Consider the following 16,079-nt stretch of genomic DNA (forward strand, 5'->3'; position numbering starts at 1 on the left):
ATATACTGGAATTAATTTCTTTTTTTTTTCTCGTAGGAGAAGCTAACCTTTCTTCATACCTTGTATCAGCACTTGATAGCAGGCTGTGTGCTCATGAAACAACCAGAAGGCATGCTGGATAAATTCTCTTGGACCGAGCTTTGTGCAGTCTTGCAGGAGAATGTTGATGCCCTGATCGCAGACCTCACCAGGGCTAATGAGAAGGTAACTGTCCTCAGGCACCAGATACCTCTATTAAATTCAGTGACATTTGTCCACATCACAGTATCATTAAGAGGGGCTGACATTCATCTTATTTCAAAAAGAATTTGGATGTTAATAATTCAATACCATTAATTATGGCTTGTCTACAACTCAGTTTGATGCCATTGCTGTGGGCATGTAAATGTGACTGAAGTCTGTATGAAGTCTCTAAGCTCCACACACTCTGTGCAGGACATGCTAATACTACTAGCCAGTATTAGCCACAGGGACCTAATTAAAAGAAAATAAATTAATCTTACTGATGAAGCAATTCAAAGAACTTAGTCATTTACATTAATAAACCAACTCTTTATGTTAGCATAAAATAGAAACAAGACACAGTTATTCAAAAACATGATCTTAAAATTTTTGCCCAGGAACTAATGAGGTGTTACTTTAAAAGCACTTAAAAATTTAAAATTATGTTTATGGTATTTCTTGAATTATAACCAACTGTGTATTAACGGACCCCATTCAGTGCTGTAGCGTGTTCAAAGTATACATGGTAGCAGAAAACAGTGGACTTCACCAGCCCAGGAATTCAGTCTTTCAAAAAAAACAAAAAACAAAAAAACAACGAGCCCTCTTTTGGTTATGGAAGATTTAAATGGCTTAGCAGACCAACCTATTCCACCATTAAAGATACTGATTCTCATCCTGGGTCTACTGAACTGGTCAGGACTGTATTATGTGATCTGGTTTCCAGATCTTAGTTGCCATGGCATTTGGTCTTATGCGACATGAAGAAAAAAATTGTTACCTAAGTTTTTTTTTTTTCCCCCCTCCAATCTGTTGAACTAATGAAATAGCATCTTGGCCCAATTTTACAGTGAGAACATTTTACCTTGGTTTGATTGGCAAACACAACCTTAGGCACTGAGAAGTAGGATTGAGGAAATGAAGGAGTAAATCGTGAGAAGCACAGATGCTGTTCATGATTGTGAATGTGTGTATAATGGGTTTGAAATTACTGATAATTAAAATGAGTACATGTTTGAACCCTCTGAGATGGTATTATGTTTTAATAGTTTTTCAATGTTTCAAAACATCATTAATTGTCATACACGTTAGATGATGATTTTCTTTCCAGTGTTTTGAACGTGAAATAAAAAATGGTTGTAACTTTCTGTTTTATTATATGTAAAATGTAGATTTATAAATCTCATTGAAATACTTTATTTCCCATTGAGATATGTGAATAGCTTGAGCTTTGGTTCTAGAAGTAAAAAGAGGGCACGTTCTGCATGGAGCACTGGGTGTTATGCACAAACAATGAATCATGGAACACTACATCAAAAACTAATGATGTAATGTATGGTGATTAACATAACAAAAAAATTAGAAGTAAAAATATTCTTCTTAATTTTCTCAGTAAAGTTGATTATATAATGAGTAACTTTATTAGAAAGAGAAAAATGATTTGTGATCTAAGCACACATACATACAAATGACACCATTTTCTCCTAAAATATGATAATTTGTCCTACCATTTTCTGTTTCTTAGTTTTTTTGTTTTCGTTTTAACTTAAAACTTTTATGTGAACTTAAGGAACGAAACATAGTAGATGTATGGCATTTGGGGAGGTGCTACAAAGACATGTTTTGTGAGCATATCTCATTCTCTGTTGCGTATCCCCATTTAGATAAGTCACCTGGAGTATATCTGTAAAAACAAGTCTGATACGATGAGAGAACTTCAGCAGACCCAGGAAGACACCTTTAACAAAGTGGCCGAGCAGATCAAAGCCCAGGAGAGCTGCTGGCACAAACAAAAGAAGGAACTGGAGCTGCAGTACTCTGAGCTCCTCTTGGAGGTGCAGAGGAGGGCACAGGTACGCTGCTTCTGCAAAGAGCTTTAGCAACAGGGTGCTCAGTCTTGTGCTATTTCGAGTTGTTTTCTTTTAGTACCAACGCCAAATCAGTTTAGAACTCTTTGAGAACCACATAGAACTTGTTAGGCACACATACATGTGATCATGCAAACACGCACACATACTCACAAATGGGTGTGCGTGCGTGCTCGTGCATGTGTGTGTGTGCGCACGCATGCGTGTGCCTGCATGTGTATTAAGGATTGTCTTGTACTTAAGTTGGAAAGTAGATAGGTTTCTGGTTAAAACATCCTAGACTGCACTGATCAATTAAATGCTAAAATTGTATTTCCTTTATTTATTTTTAAAACAAAAGGTTGAGAGATTTGGTAAAATGTTATCAGTTTTAGTGTAGATACTCTTTTATCCAGTTTATTCCAGTTGTAGGGGTTCGTGTGTGAACCATCATTTTAATTCATTTGGGGTTGAAATTTGTTATACCTCCTAACATTGTATAAGAACTAGAGTTATAGTTGTAGACCCCATAGCAAAATAATTGACTGTAGGATATCATGTCTTCTATGTTGAATTCGATTGAGAACAGAAGTTATGAGTAGTTAACATGGCTGTATTTTTTCCTATTCAAATTATTGTCGTCATAATTTATATTGTTAACTGTCATCCCTGCCCAATCAGGAATAACTTAATGATAGTGTACACTTTCTTTTGGTATTGACTTTAATAATAGTTCATGTGTTTCCAAGATAAGATACTTAGGAACCTGACTCAGTATTTAACCTCTTTATTTGGTCCATACTTATATTGGTTCATACTTATATTGGCAAGTTTAATTAAAAGAAAGAAATCATATTATTTTTGTTTGTCAATAAACAGTTTCAGATTGCTTAAAATAACACCATTCTGCTTTCCCAAACATAAGGGCCCTATGTGAACTTATGCCTTCCTCTGTGAATTTGAATGAATTAATACTGTCTAAAAGTAGCCATGTGTTTGGTGTTGTACGGTGCTGTGTGATATGGTTTGCATTTTCTACTACTGAGTAAAAGACCTAAACAATTTATTACAGTTTCTTTAGAGGTAGCATTGACATACAGTGAAGTGAACAGATCTTAAGTGTACAGTTTGATGTTTTGATCAATGCAAAGACCCATGTAACCATATCCCACTTAAAACTTAAAGTATTTCATTACCCCAGAAAGTTCTTCTGTGCCCTCTTCCAGTTTCCATTCCGTAGGCAACCAGTGTTCCAATCCTATCATCATAGATTACTTTCACTTGCTCTTGAGTTTCCCCTCAATGGAATCATTCAGTATGGAGTGTTTGGTGGTTGGCTTATTTCACTCAAAATATTTTTTGGTACTCACCCATGTTGTTGTGTGTGTCAGTAATTCATTCTTTTTTATGGTCAAGTAGTATTCTATTTTATAATTACACCGCAATTTTATAGATTGTGAGTTGATGGATATTTCAGTTGTTTCCAGTTTTTCACTACTGTAAATAAAATTGCAACAAATATTATTGTAGAAGTGTTTTGTTGACATATGGTTTTCATTTCTCTTGGTTAAGAGTTCAATTGCTAGATCACAGGATAGGTGTATGTTTGTAAAAAAAAAGTGTCAAACTTTTTTCCAAAATGGTTGTATCATTTTATATTTCCACCACCAATATATGAAAGTTTCTATTGTTCTTCATCCTCTGCAACATTTGGTATTGTCAGTCTTTAAAATTTTAGCCATTGTAGTTGTTTTAAAAAGGTATTTCAGGGGCGCCTGGGTGGCTCAGTCATTAAGCGTCTGCCTTCGGCTCAGGTCATGATCCCAGGGTTCTGGGATCGAGCCCCGCATCGGGCTCCCTGATCAGCAGGAAGCCTGCTTCTCCCTCTCCCACTCCCCCTGCTTGTGTTCCTGTTCTCGCTATTTCTCTCTCTGTCAAATAAATAAATAAAATCTTAAAAAAAATAAAATAAAAAGGTATTTCCTTGTGGTTTTAATTCATATTTTCTTGGTGATTAATAATGTTTAGCGGTTTTCATGTTCTTACTGGTCATTCTTATATCTTCTTTTGTGAAATATCTCTTCAGTTATTTGCCCATTAAAAAGTTGGGATTGTTTGTGTTTTTATTATTGATTTGTAAGAGTTCTTTAGATATTCTGGATATAAATAATTCTTTTGATGATCACAAGTTTTAAGATTTTGATGAAGTCCAGCCTATAAATCTTTTTGAGTATTTATTTTTATGTGGTAAGCAACGTGTGTATACTCCAAAGTTGTGCAGATAATCTCCTATTGTTTCTGCTAGAAGATTTATTTATTTATTTATTTATTTATTTATTTATTTATTTATTCATTCATTCATTTATTTTTAAAAGATTTTATTTATTTATTTGACAGAGAGAGAGAGAGCTAGAGAGGGAACACAAGCAGGGGGAGTGGGAGAGGGAGAAGCAGGCTTCCTGTGGAGCAGGGAGCCCGATGCAGGGCTCGATCCCAGGACCCTGGGACCATGACCTGAGCCGAAGGCAGACGCTTAACGACTGAGCCACCCAGGCGCCCCATCTGCTAGAAGTTTTAAAGTTTTAGCTTTTATGACAAGGTCTATGATCCATCTCAAATTAATTTTTGTATTTGATGTTAGGTAGAAGCTGAGGTTCATTTTCCCCCTGTATTTATTTATTTTTCCCACATCATTGTTCACAACTTTACTTTCCTCATTGAATAGCCTTGGTCCTTTTGTGAAGACAAAACAAAACAAAAACAACTGACCATATATAAGAACCACAGGTTTGTTGGGTATACCTAAAGTTTTGCCTTTTCCAGGATGTCATATAAATGGAGTCATACAGTACGTAGCCTTTTGGGTCTGACTTTTTTTCACTTAGCAAAATATGTTTGGAAATTATTCATGTTGTTGCATATATCAGTAGTTCATTCTTTTTTACTGCTGAGTTATATTCCATTGTATGGCTGTACCACTGTTTGTTTATACTTGCTGATGGGCCTTTGAGTTGTTTTTATTTTCTAGCAATTATGACTAAAGAACCTGTTGTGGATAGGTTGTTGTGTGATCATAAGTTTTCGTTTCTCTTGGGTAAATACTTAGAGGATTGTGATTTCTGGGTTATATGGTAAGTACATATTTATATGTTATATAAATGGTTATATGATAAAAACTATGAAATTGTTTTCCCCAGTGGCTGTACCATTTTGAGTTCCCACTAGCAATGTAAGGGAGTTCTAATTGCTCTGCATCTGTGCCAGCATGTGGTTTCATAATTTTTTTTCCTTTTTAGATAGTCTAGTAGGCGAGGAGTGGTTGTGGTTTTAATTTCCATTTTCCCTAATGAATAATAATGTTGAATGTTTTTTTCATATGCTTTTTGCCATCTGTATATATTCTTGGGGAAATTATCTGTTCATATCTTTTGCCCACTTTTTAATTGGATTGCTTGTTTTCTTGTAGCTGAATTTTGAGAGTTGTTTATATATTCTGAATAGAAGCCATTTGTCAGGTGATTTGCAAATATTTTCTCCTATTCACTTAAAAGTACTTTTGCAGAACAAATGTTAGGGGTCCAATTTTATTGTTGTGCATGTATTCTTCTGGTTTTCCCAGCACTGTTTGAAGAGAATATCTTTTACCCATTAGGTGTTCTTGGCTCTCTTGTCCAATATTAGTTGACTGTATATACCGGGATTTAATTCTGGGCTCTTTATTCTGTTTCATTGGTCTCTGTGTCTATTTTTGTGCTAGTATCATACTGTTTTTATGACTATGGCTTGCTGATGTTATGATCCTATATATAGAAAACTTTAAAGAGCCAATCAAAAAACTGTTGGGATTAATCAATGATTTCAGTAAAGTGGAAGGTTAAAAGAATCAACTAACAGAAATCATGAAATATTGGAAAAAGAAGTAAAGAAAACTATCCCATTCACAAAAATCATAAAATACTTAGGAATAAATTTTACCAAAGAAGTGAAAGGTCTCTACAATGAAAACTGTTAAGACTTTGCTCAAAGAAATTGAAGACACAAACAAATGGAATGACATCCTGTGTTCACGGATTGGAAGATTTTACATATTGTTAAAATGGCTGTACCACCCAAAAGCCATCTACAGATTCAATGCTTTCTCCATCAAAATACCAAAGGCATTCTTCACAGAAGTAGGAGAAACAACCCTTAAGTTTGTATGGAATCACAAAAGACCGCATTAGCCAAAGCAGTCCTGAGAAAAAAAGAACAAAACCAGAGGTATCACACTTCTGATTTTAAACTTTCCTATCCGTGTTATGAATTCACTTTTACTATTCTTTTTCTTCTTTTTCCTTTTTAAAAATTTAATTCAATTAATTAACATATAATGTATTATTAGTTTCAGAGGTAGAGTTCAGTGATTCATCAGTCTTATATAATACCAGTGCTCATTACATCACATGCCCTCCTTAATGTCTATCACCCAGTTACCCTATTCCCCCACCCCCCTCCCCTCAGCAACCCTCAGTTTGTTTCCTATGATTAAGAGTCTCTTATGGTTTGTCTCTGTCTCTGATTTTTTCGTTTTATTTTTTCCTCTCTTCCCCTATGATCCTTTGTTTTGTTTCTTAAATTCCACATATGAGTGAGATCATATGATAATTCTTTCTCTGATTGACTTATTTTGCTTAGCATAATACCCTCCAGTTCTATCCACATTGTTGCAAATGGCAAGATTTCATTTTTTTGATGGCTGAGTAGTATTCCATTGTGTGTGTGTGTGTGTGTGTGTGTGTGTGTGTGTGTGTGTGTATACACATACATCTTCTTTATCCATTCATCTGTTGATGGACATCTGGGCTCTTTCCATAGTTTGGCTATTGTGGACATTGCTGCTATAAACATTGGGGTGCAGGTGCCCCTTCAGATCACTACATTTGTATCTTTGGAGTACATATCTAGTAGTGCAATTGCTGGGTTGTAGGGAATCTCTGTTTTCAACATTTTGAGGAACCTCCATACTGTTTTCCAGAGTGGTTGCACCAGCTTGCATTCTCACCAACGGTGTAAGAGGGTTCCCCTTTCTCTGCATCCTCACCAAATTCTTTTGTTTCCTGAGTTGTTAATTTTAGCCATTCTGATTGGTGTAAGGTGGTATCTCATTGTGGTTTTGATTTGTATTTCCCTGATGCCAAGTAATGTTGAGCATTTTTTCATGTGTCTGTTGGCCATTTGTATGTCTTCCTTAGAGAAATGTCTATTCATGTCTTCTGCCAGTTTCTTGACTGGATTATTTATTCTTTGGGTATTGAGTTTGATAAGTTCTTGATAGATTTTGGATACTAGCCCTTTATCTGATTAGACATTTGCAAGTATCTTTTCCCATTCTGTCGGTTGTCTTTTGGTTGACTGTTTCCTTTGCTGAGCAAAAGCTTTTTACCTTGATGAAGTCCCAATCGTTCATTTTTGCCTCTGTTTCCCTTGCCTTTGGAGATGTGTCTAGCCAGAAGTTGCTGTGGCCAAGGTTGAAGAGGTTGCTGCCTGTGTTCTCCTCTAGGATTTTGATGGATTCCTGTCTCACATTTAGGTCTTTCATCCATTTTGAGTCTATTTTAGTGTATGGTGTAAGGAAATGGTCCAGTTTCATTCTTCTGCATGTGGCTGTCCAATTTTCTCAACATCATTTGTTGAAGAGACTTTTTTCTATTGGATATTCTTTCCTGCTTTGTCAAAGATTAGTTGACCATAGAGTTGAGGGTCCATTTCTGGGCTCTCTATTCTGTTCCATTGATCTATGTGTCTGTTTTTGTGCCAGTACCATACTGTCTTGATGATGACAGCTTTGTAATAGAGCTTGAAGTCTGGAATTGTGATGCCACCAGCTTTGGTTTTCTTTTTCAACATTCCTCTGGCTATTCGGGGTCTTTTCTGGTTCCATACAAATTTTAGGATTATTTATTCCAGCTCTGTGAAAAGAGTTGATGGTATTTTGATAGGATTGCATTGAATCTGTAGATTGCTTTAGGTAGCATAGATATTTTCACAATATTTGTTCTTCTAATCCATGAACATGTGTCTTCCTCGATTTCTTTCATGAGTGTTCTATAGGTTTCTGAGTACCGATCCTTTCCCTCTTTGGTTAGGTTTATTCCTAGCTATCTTATGGTTTTTGGTGCAATTGTAAATGGGATTGACTCCTTAATTTCTCTTTCTTCTGTCTCATTGTTAGTGTATAGAAATGCAACTGATCTCTGTGCATTGATTTTATATCCTGTCACTTTGCTGAATTCCTGTATGAGTTCTAGCAATTTTGGGGTGGAGTCTTTTGGGTTTTCCACATAGAGTATCATGTCATCTGGGAAAGGTGAGAGTTTGACTTCTTCTTTGCCGATGTGGATGCCTTTTATTTCTTTTTGTTGTCTGATTGCTGAGGCTAGGACTTCTAGTGCTATGTTGAACAACAGTGGTGAGAGTAGACATCCCTGCCATGTTCCTAATCTTAGGGGAAAAGCTCTCAGTTTTTCCCCATTGAGAATGATATTCGCTGTGGACTTTTCGTAGATGGCTTTTATGATATTGAGGTATGTTCCTTCTATCCCTACACTGTGAAGAGTTTTAATCAAGAAAGGATGCTGTACTTTGTCAAATGCTTTTTCTGCATCTATTGAGAGGATCATATGGTTCTTGTCCTTTCTTCTGTTAATATAGGGTATCACATTAATTGATTTTTGGATGTTGAACCACCCTTGCAGCCCAGGAATAAATCCCGCTTGGTCATGGTAAATAATCCTTTTAATGTACTGTTGGATGCTATTGGCTAGTATCTTGAGAATTTTTGCATTCATGTTCATCAGGGATATTGGTGTGTAATTCTCCTTTTTGATGGGGTCTTTGTCTGATTTTGGGATCAAGGTAATGCTGGCCTCCTAGAAGGAATTTGGAAGTTTTGCTTCCATTTCTAATTTTTGAAACAGCTTCAGTAGAATAGGTATTAGTTCTTTTTTAAATGTTTGGTAGAATTCCCCTGGGAAGCCATCCGGCCATGGACTCTTGTTTGTTGGGAGATTTTTTTTTTTTTTTTTAAGATTTTATTTATTTATTTGAGAGAGAAAAAGAGTGAGAGAGAGCATGAGCAGGGTGAAGGGCAGAGCGAGAAGCACACTCCCTGCTGAGCATACGGCCCAATGTGGGACTCGATCCCAGGGCTCCGGGATCATGACCTGAGCCGAAGGCAGACACTTAACCAACTGAGCCACCCAGGTGTCCCTGTTGGGAGATTTTTGATTACTGCTTCAATTTCCTTGCTAGTTATTGGTCTGTTCATGTTTTTTATTTCTTCCTGTTTCAGCTTTGGTAGTTTATACATCTCTAGGAATGCATCCATTTCTTCCAGATTGCCTAATTTGTTGGCATATAGTTGCTCATAATATGTTCTTATAATTGCATTTCTTCGGTGTTGGTTGTGATATCTCCTCTTTCATTTCATGATTTTATTTATTTGGGTTTTTTCTCTTTTCTTTTGGTAAGACTGGCTAGGGGTTTATTGATCTTATTAATTCTTTTCCTAGTTTTGTTGATCTGTTCTACCATTCTTTTCTATGGTTTCTAGTTCATTGATTTCTGCTCTAATCTTTATTAATTCTCTTCTTGTGCTGGGTTTAGGCTTTATTTACTGTTCTTTCTCCAGCTCCTTTAGGTGTAAGGTTAGGTTGTGTATTTGAGACCTTTCTTATTTCTTGAGAAAGGCTTGTATTGCTATATACTTCACCCTTAGGACTGCCTTTGCTGCATCTTGAAGGTTTTGAACAGTTGTGTTTTCATTTCCATTTGTTTCCATGAATTTTTAAAATTCTTTAATTTCTTGGTTGACCCATTCATTCTTTAGTAGGATGCTTTTTAGTCTCCATGTATTTGAGTTCTTTCCAAATTTCTTCTTGTGATTGAGTTGCCATTTAAAAGCATTGGGAATAATCCCAATCTTTTGGTATTGGTTGAGACCTGATTTGTGACCCAATATGTGATCTATTCTGGAGAATGTTCCATGTGCAGTGGAGAAGAATGTGTATTCTGTTGCTTTGGGATGGAATGCTCTGAATTTATCTGTGAAGTCCATCTGGTCCAGTGTGTCATTCAAAGCCCTTGTTTCCTTGTTGATCTTCTGCTTAGATGATCTGTCCATTGCAGTGCGTGGGGTATGTCTTCCACTATTATTGTATTATTATCAATGTGTTTCTTTGATTTTGTTATTAATTGGCTTATATAATGGGCTGCTCCCATGTTAGGGGGATAAATATATACAATTGTTGGATCTTCTTGTTGGATAGACCCTTTAATTATGATATTGTGTCCTTCCTCATCTTTTATTACAGTCTTCGGTTTAAAATCTAATTTGTCTGATATAAGGATTGCTACCCCAGCTTTTTTTTAATGTTCATTAGCATGATAAATGGTTTTCCACCCCCTCACTTTAAATCCAGAGGTGTCTTGGGCCTAAAAATGAATCTCTTGCAGACAGTGTATTGATGGGACTTGCTTTTTTATCTAATCTGATACCCTGTGTCTTTTGATTGGGGCATGTAGCCCATTTACATTCAGAGTAACTATTGAAAGATAGGAATTTAGTGCCATTGTATTGCCTGTAAATTCACTGTTTCTGTATATTGTCTCCATTCCTTTCTGGCCTATGTTACTTTAAGCGAAGAGAGACCCCAAAAGTAAGTAAGTATTTCTTGCAGGGCTCATTTAGTGATCACAAATTCTTTTAGTTTCTGTTTGTCTTGGAATCTTTTTGAAGATTTTGAATGACATCCTCACTGGATACAATATTCTTGGCTGCATATTTTTCCCATTTAGCTCCCTGAATGTACCATGCAAGTCCTTTCTGGCCTGCCAGGTCTCTGCAGAAAAGTCTGCTGTCAGTCTGATGTTTCTACCCTTATAGGTTATGGACCTCTTGTTCCGAACTGCTTTCAGGATTTTCTCTTGGTCTCTGAGATTTGCAAGTTTCACTATTATATGTTGGGGTGTTGACCTATTTTTATTGATTTTAAGGGGGGTTCTCTGTGCCTCCTGGACTTGAATGCCTGTTTCCTTCCCCAGATTAGGGAAGTTCTCCCCTATAATTTGCTCTAATATACCTTCTGGCCCACTCTCTTCCTCTCTCTGTCCTCTTCTTCTGGGATTCCAATTATTCTAACATTGTTTCCCTTTATGGTATCACTTATCTCTGAAATTCTCCCCTCATGATCCAGTAGTTGTTCATCTCTCTTTTCTTCAGCTTCTTTATTCTCCATCATTGGTCTTCTGTATCACTAATTCTTTCTTCTGCCTCATTTATCCTAGCAGTTAGAGCCTCCATTTTTGTGATTGCACCTCATTAATAGCCTTTTTGATTTCGACTTGGTTAGATTTTAGTTCTTTTATTTCTCCAGAAAAGGCTTTTCTAGTGTCTCCTATGCTTTTTTCAAGCCCAGCTAATGTCTTTAAAATCGTTATTCTGGACTCTAGTTCCAACGTCTTACTTATATCCATACTGATTAGGTCCCTGGCAGTCAGTACTGCCTCTTGTTCTCTTTTTTGAGCTGAGTTTTTCCATCTTGTCATTCTGTCCAGAGAAGGATAGATGAATGAGAGAACAAAATACTAAAATGGCAACAACAACCCCAGAGAAATATACACTAAACAAATCAGAAGAGCCCTAAAACAAAAAACAAAAACAAAAACAAAATTAAAACAAAAGAGAATATAATCAGACAGGTGAACAGAACAGAGTAATACGCTGGATCCTGTGTGTATTTTGGTCTGTTTGTTAGAAATAAAAACTTATATATATATAAATATAAAATTAAATACATCAAAAGGGTAGAATGTAATTGTAAAGATGAAAATTTAAAAAGACTTTAATCCAAAAAAAAAAGGAGAGGAAGAAGAAAAAAAGAGAGAATATGATCAGACAAGTGAAGAGAACAGAGCCGTACTCTAGATTCTTGGTGTATTTTGGTCTGTTAGAAGAACCTGCATCCCAAAATTGTAAAGAAAGAAAAACTTACGCTCCTCCCAGGATCTGCTGATTGTTGGGTCCCTGCTGAAGAGCAGTGGCCTGACTGTTCCGCAGTTCACAGTTTATGGCAACCCCGAGCTGAGAGCCCACTCCTTGGCTCTGTCTTTGCAGCCTGCTTCCCACTCTGATACCTGGGAGCTCTGCTGCACTCAGGCACCCCTGGTCTTCCTGTGACCTCGAGGATTCTGAGACCACACTGTCCCACCTAGAGTTCCGCCCTGCTTCGCCACCTGAGCACCTTTCAGGCAGGGATGTTCCTCACTGGAGCAGACTTCTAAAAGTTCTGATTTTGTGCTCTGCTTCTTTTTTTTTAAAGATTTTATTTATTTTTTGACACAGAAAGAGAGACAGCGAGGGAGGGAACACAAGCAGGGGGAGTGGGAGAAGGAGAAGCAGGCTTCCCACTGAGCAGGGAGCCCCATGCGGGGCTTGATCTCAGTACCCTGAGATCATGACCTGAGCCGAAGGCAGATGCTTAACTGACAGAGCCACCCAGGTGCCCCTTGTGGTCTGCTTCTATATCACTTTTCGGTAGCTGGCTGAGGGAGGCTCCCTACCCCCATGGTTTATTTTCCCATATATCCCCTGGATTCACTTCTCCGCACACCTCCTACCTTGCAGAAAGTAGTTGTTTTTCTTTCTTTCTTTTTTTTTTTTTTAAAGATTTTATTTATTTGACAGAGAGAGAGACACAGCGAGAGAGGGAACACAAGCAGGGGGAGTGGGAGAGGGAGAAGCAGGCTTCCCGCCGAGCAGGGAGCCCAATGTAGGGCTCGATCCCAGGACCCTGGGATCATGACCTGAGCTGAAGGCAGATGCTTAACCGACTGAGCCACCCAGGTGCCCCAAGTAGTTGCTTTTCTATGTGTAGAGTTGCAGCTATTCCTTTCTTAGATTTCCAGTTGAGTTCACAGGTATTCAGAATGATTTAATAGCTATCTTGCTGGATTCCTGGGGCCAGACAAAAAAAACTAAGGTGTCCTACTCCTCTGCCATCTTGGACTCCTCCCCCAACTCACTTTTATTCTAAATATGCAGGAAGGCATAGCAGTTCATTTTCCTAACTAAGGGAATCAATGATCACAAATGCTAATGTTTTAAGAGAGTCTCTCACTGAAGACGTTTTCCTGAAGAACATGTGACACCCTAGGCTTTGATCCATGGGTACGCAATTTGAAAGTATCATTTTCATTATTCCTAAAAGTACATTAATAATATATATTGTCATATTGTCTATATTATTTATATACATATTTGAATTTTTGTAAAATATAATTGAATACACAGCAGCAATTCATTTGGGTTTTATAGTTGGTAAATTGCTATTATAATGCATATTATGGGATGTATAAATTTTATTTTAGGAAATTTTTTTATGATTAATTCTATATTTCTGCTTTTTTCCCCCAGAGCTGCAATGCAAATAACATTATTTTCATTTTATATTACTTAATGTATTTTCAAAAATTATATTGATAAGAACATAAAGAAGAAAAATCCACAATTGTTGCATAGGATTGTAGGTTGTAGAGGATATTTGGTGTTAGATGAGCATAGCTATTACAAGAGGCCATCTGCTGGAAAACAGATGACTTATCTATAGAGCCCTGTGTTTAATGTTTGGTTATTGTAAAGAAATGGCTAGTAAAAGGTTAAATAAAAAACAATTTTTTATTCAAATTGTTTTTATCTGAAAAAACGTAGGAGAGATATTTGCAAGATTTTTGAATGTGTAAACTTTAAAACAATTAGTGAGAATGCTATTAGATAAATGATACTTGTAGAACAGGAAGCTTGGTTTTAGTATCACAGCATGTTTTTAGCATTAGGTAAAATGTGCTGGCCATGTGGTTGGGTAACTCTTAAATTTAAATACTTTGGAGCCATCATGTAAATACATCTCAAACATGTATGCGTACTGAAGCACCTGGGCAGAGTGCCACATTAATTCTCTTATTAACTTTGCTTTTGTTAATTATTTATGTTCTTTTATCTTTTCTATCTGAAAAAGATGGAATTACTGGAATAAGCACTCCCTTAGTAGAAGTAAAGATTTTTGCCTGTTAGTTAAGTATGGTTAACCTTCATGTAATATTTATTGTAAACACTTTAGGTTTATTTGACATCTTAGTAAAATCAAGTGAGTTGAGAATGGAGAATAAAAATGAAAGAAATTCAGGTTCATCATAATATATTGCATTTTATTTCTCTTGTATGACAGTATTAAGAGTACATTTGGCAAGAACGGATTAGTGTTATTAGATGTTGAAACTTTTTTTCTTTTTAATTGGATTCCAAAAATATTCCAAGCTTAGCTTGTTTATATGATTGGAGGTGATATGTATACATGGCTGCCTGGAATGATCACAGGGAGTTAGTTTGACACAATCCTGTGCACACCACGCGTTGATGGACTCTGAGTTGGTGTGAAGTCCTTTGCTTCTGAAATAATTGCTTTAGAATATACATTTTTTTTTTAGTAAGGCTGTCAATTGAATTGCACAATGCTCAATAGATTTCTCAATGCTTTTTTATAACTTTGTGTGTCTCCTCTTACTCAAGCCCCACAACAACCATGTGAGATAGGTCATTTAGGCATCATTTCTATTTTACAAATGAGGAAACCAAGGTTCAGAGAACTGATACCAGTTGTTTGTGTAGCAAGAAAGTCCTAGAATTGGGATTAGAATAGAGGTAACAGATGTAAAATGGTCAGCCCCTTGCTTGGCATTTAGAAATTGTAAAGTGAACGTTATGTGCTGTTTTAATACATTTTCATCATCCTGATCTTCCAGTCCTTTTTGCATTACGCTACAACACCATTTCTTTTAGAAATATATGCTGTTTTTGTATATCAAATAATACCTGAAAATGGGTCTAGTGACAGCTCAGTTTCATATTTCTTGAACTTGCGTTTCCAAGTGATTCTTGATTAATGGTTAAATGTGATAATGTATGAAAAACCAGTGACACACTGTCAGCCACCCACAGATGCTAGTTCCCTTATCTCTTATTTCTCTCAGACTTCTTTTTTCCCAGAGACTGAATTTTTAGTATATTCTATTGCAAAATTGCTATTGGTAAGAATATCAAGACACCTTTTATATAATGTATTTAATATTAATAAAAATGTACTTTTTATGTTATATACCAGATATATAGGATACTGTGTTCCATGCTGTGGTATTAACAAAGCGATATAGTCTTAGTTCTTTCCTCAAAAACTGTCAACTTTAGTTGGGAGGTCATCCCTTAAACACACGAGAAATTAAATAATATAGAGTTTATCACAACAACTCTGTGTAATTAATTCCCGAGAGAATGCTATGAACTTAGAAGAGGAGGTGTCAATGTTTAAAGTTTTTATAGAGGAGACTGGAGCCAACCTGGGCGCTCTTGCCAGGGTCTGAAAACCCACAAGGAAGGGAGACCTGAGGCAGGTCAGAATTGAGAGGTAGTGCTAACTTATCAACAATCTGACGTAGTATCTTTTAACAGTTGGCAAATCAAGCATCTTGCCTATGTTGACACCTTTATTCTCAGTCTAATGATAAGGAGAACTCTGTCCTTTTGAAGGTTTGGCTTATCCAAAGGGCACTTTATAATTTTTACTGCTTTAGAAACAAAAATAAATGGAGGCACAGACCATTTGGGCACATAATATTTTTTGCCATGCTAGACTTACAAAATAAAGATAGTGTTTTTAAGTTAAGTAAATAATCATTACAGGATTTGAATATATATATGAAGGTCAGATAGTGGAATTTCTAGGTCATGTGGTAACTCCACATTTAACTTTTTGAGGAGCTTCCAAACTGTTTTCAAAAGCTGCTGCATCCTACTGGGTATTTACACCAAAGATACAAAAGTAGGGACCCGAAAGGGTATGTGCACCCCGATGTTTATAGCAGCAATGTCCACAATAGCCAAACTGTGGAAAGAGCCAAGATGTCCATCAACAGATGAAT

The 16,079-nt window shown here is 36.5% G+C and overlaps 1 protein-coding gene across 1 annotated transcript in view; it reads left to right on the forward strand.

Annotated features, from left to right (window-relative positions):
* The window catches only part of CCDC171 (coiled-coil domain containing 171), a 312,847-nt gene that overhangs the window by 124,834 nt on the left and 171,934 nt on the right, over positions 1-16,079 (forward strand). The window contains exons 15-16 of the mRNA XM_078061217.1: positions 37-204; positions 1,887-2,075. Of these exons, the coding sequence (XP_077917343.1) occupies positions 37-204; positions 1,887-2,075 (357 nt within the window). The remainder of the gene's footprint in view (positions 1-36; positions 205-1,886; positions 2,076-16,079) is intronic.

The sequence above is a fragment of the Halichoerus grypus genome, chromosome 14, assembly GCF_964656455.1.
Source record: "Halichoerus grypus chromosome 14, mHalGry1.hap1.1, whole genome shotgun sequence".
Classification (NCBI taxonomy): domain Eukaryota; kingdom Metazoa; phylum Chordata; class Mammalia; order Carnivora; family Phocidae; genus Halichoerus; species Halichoerus grypus.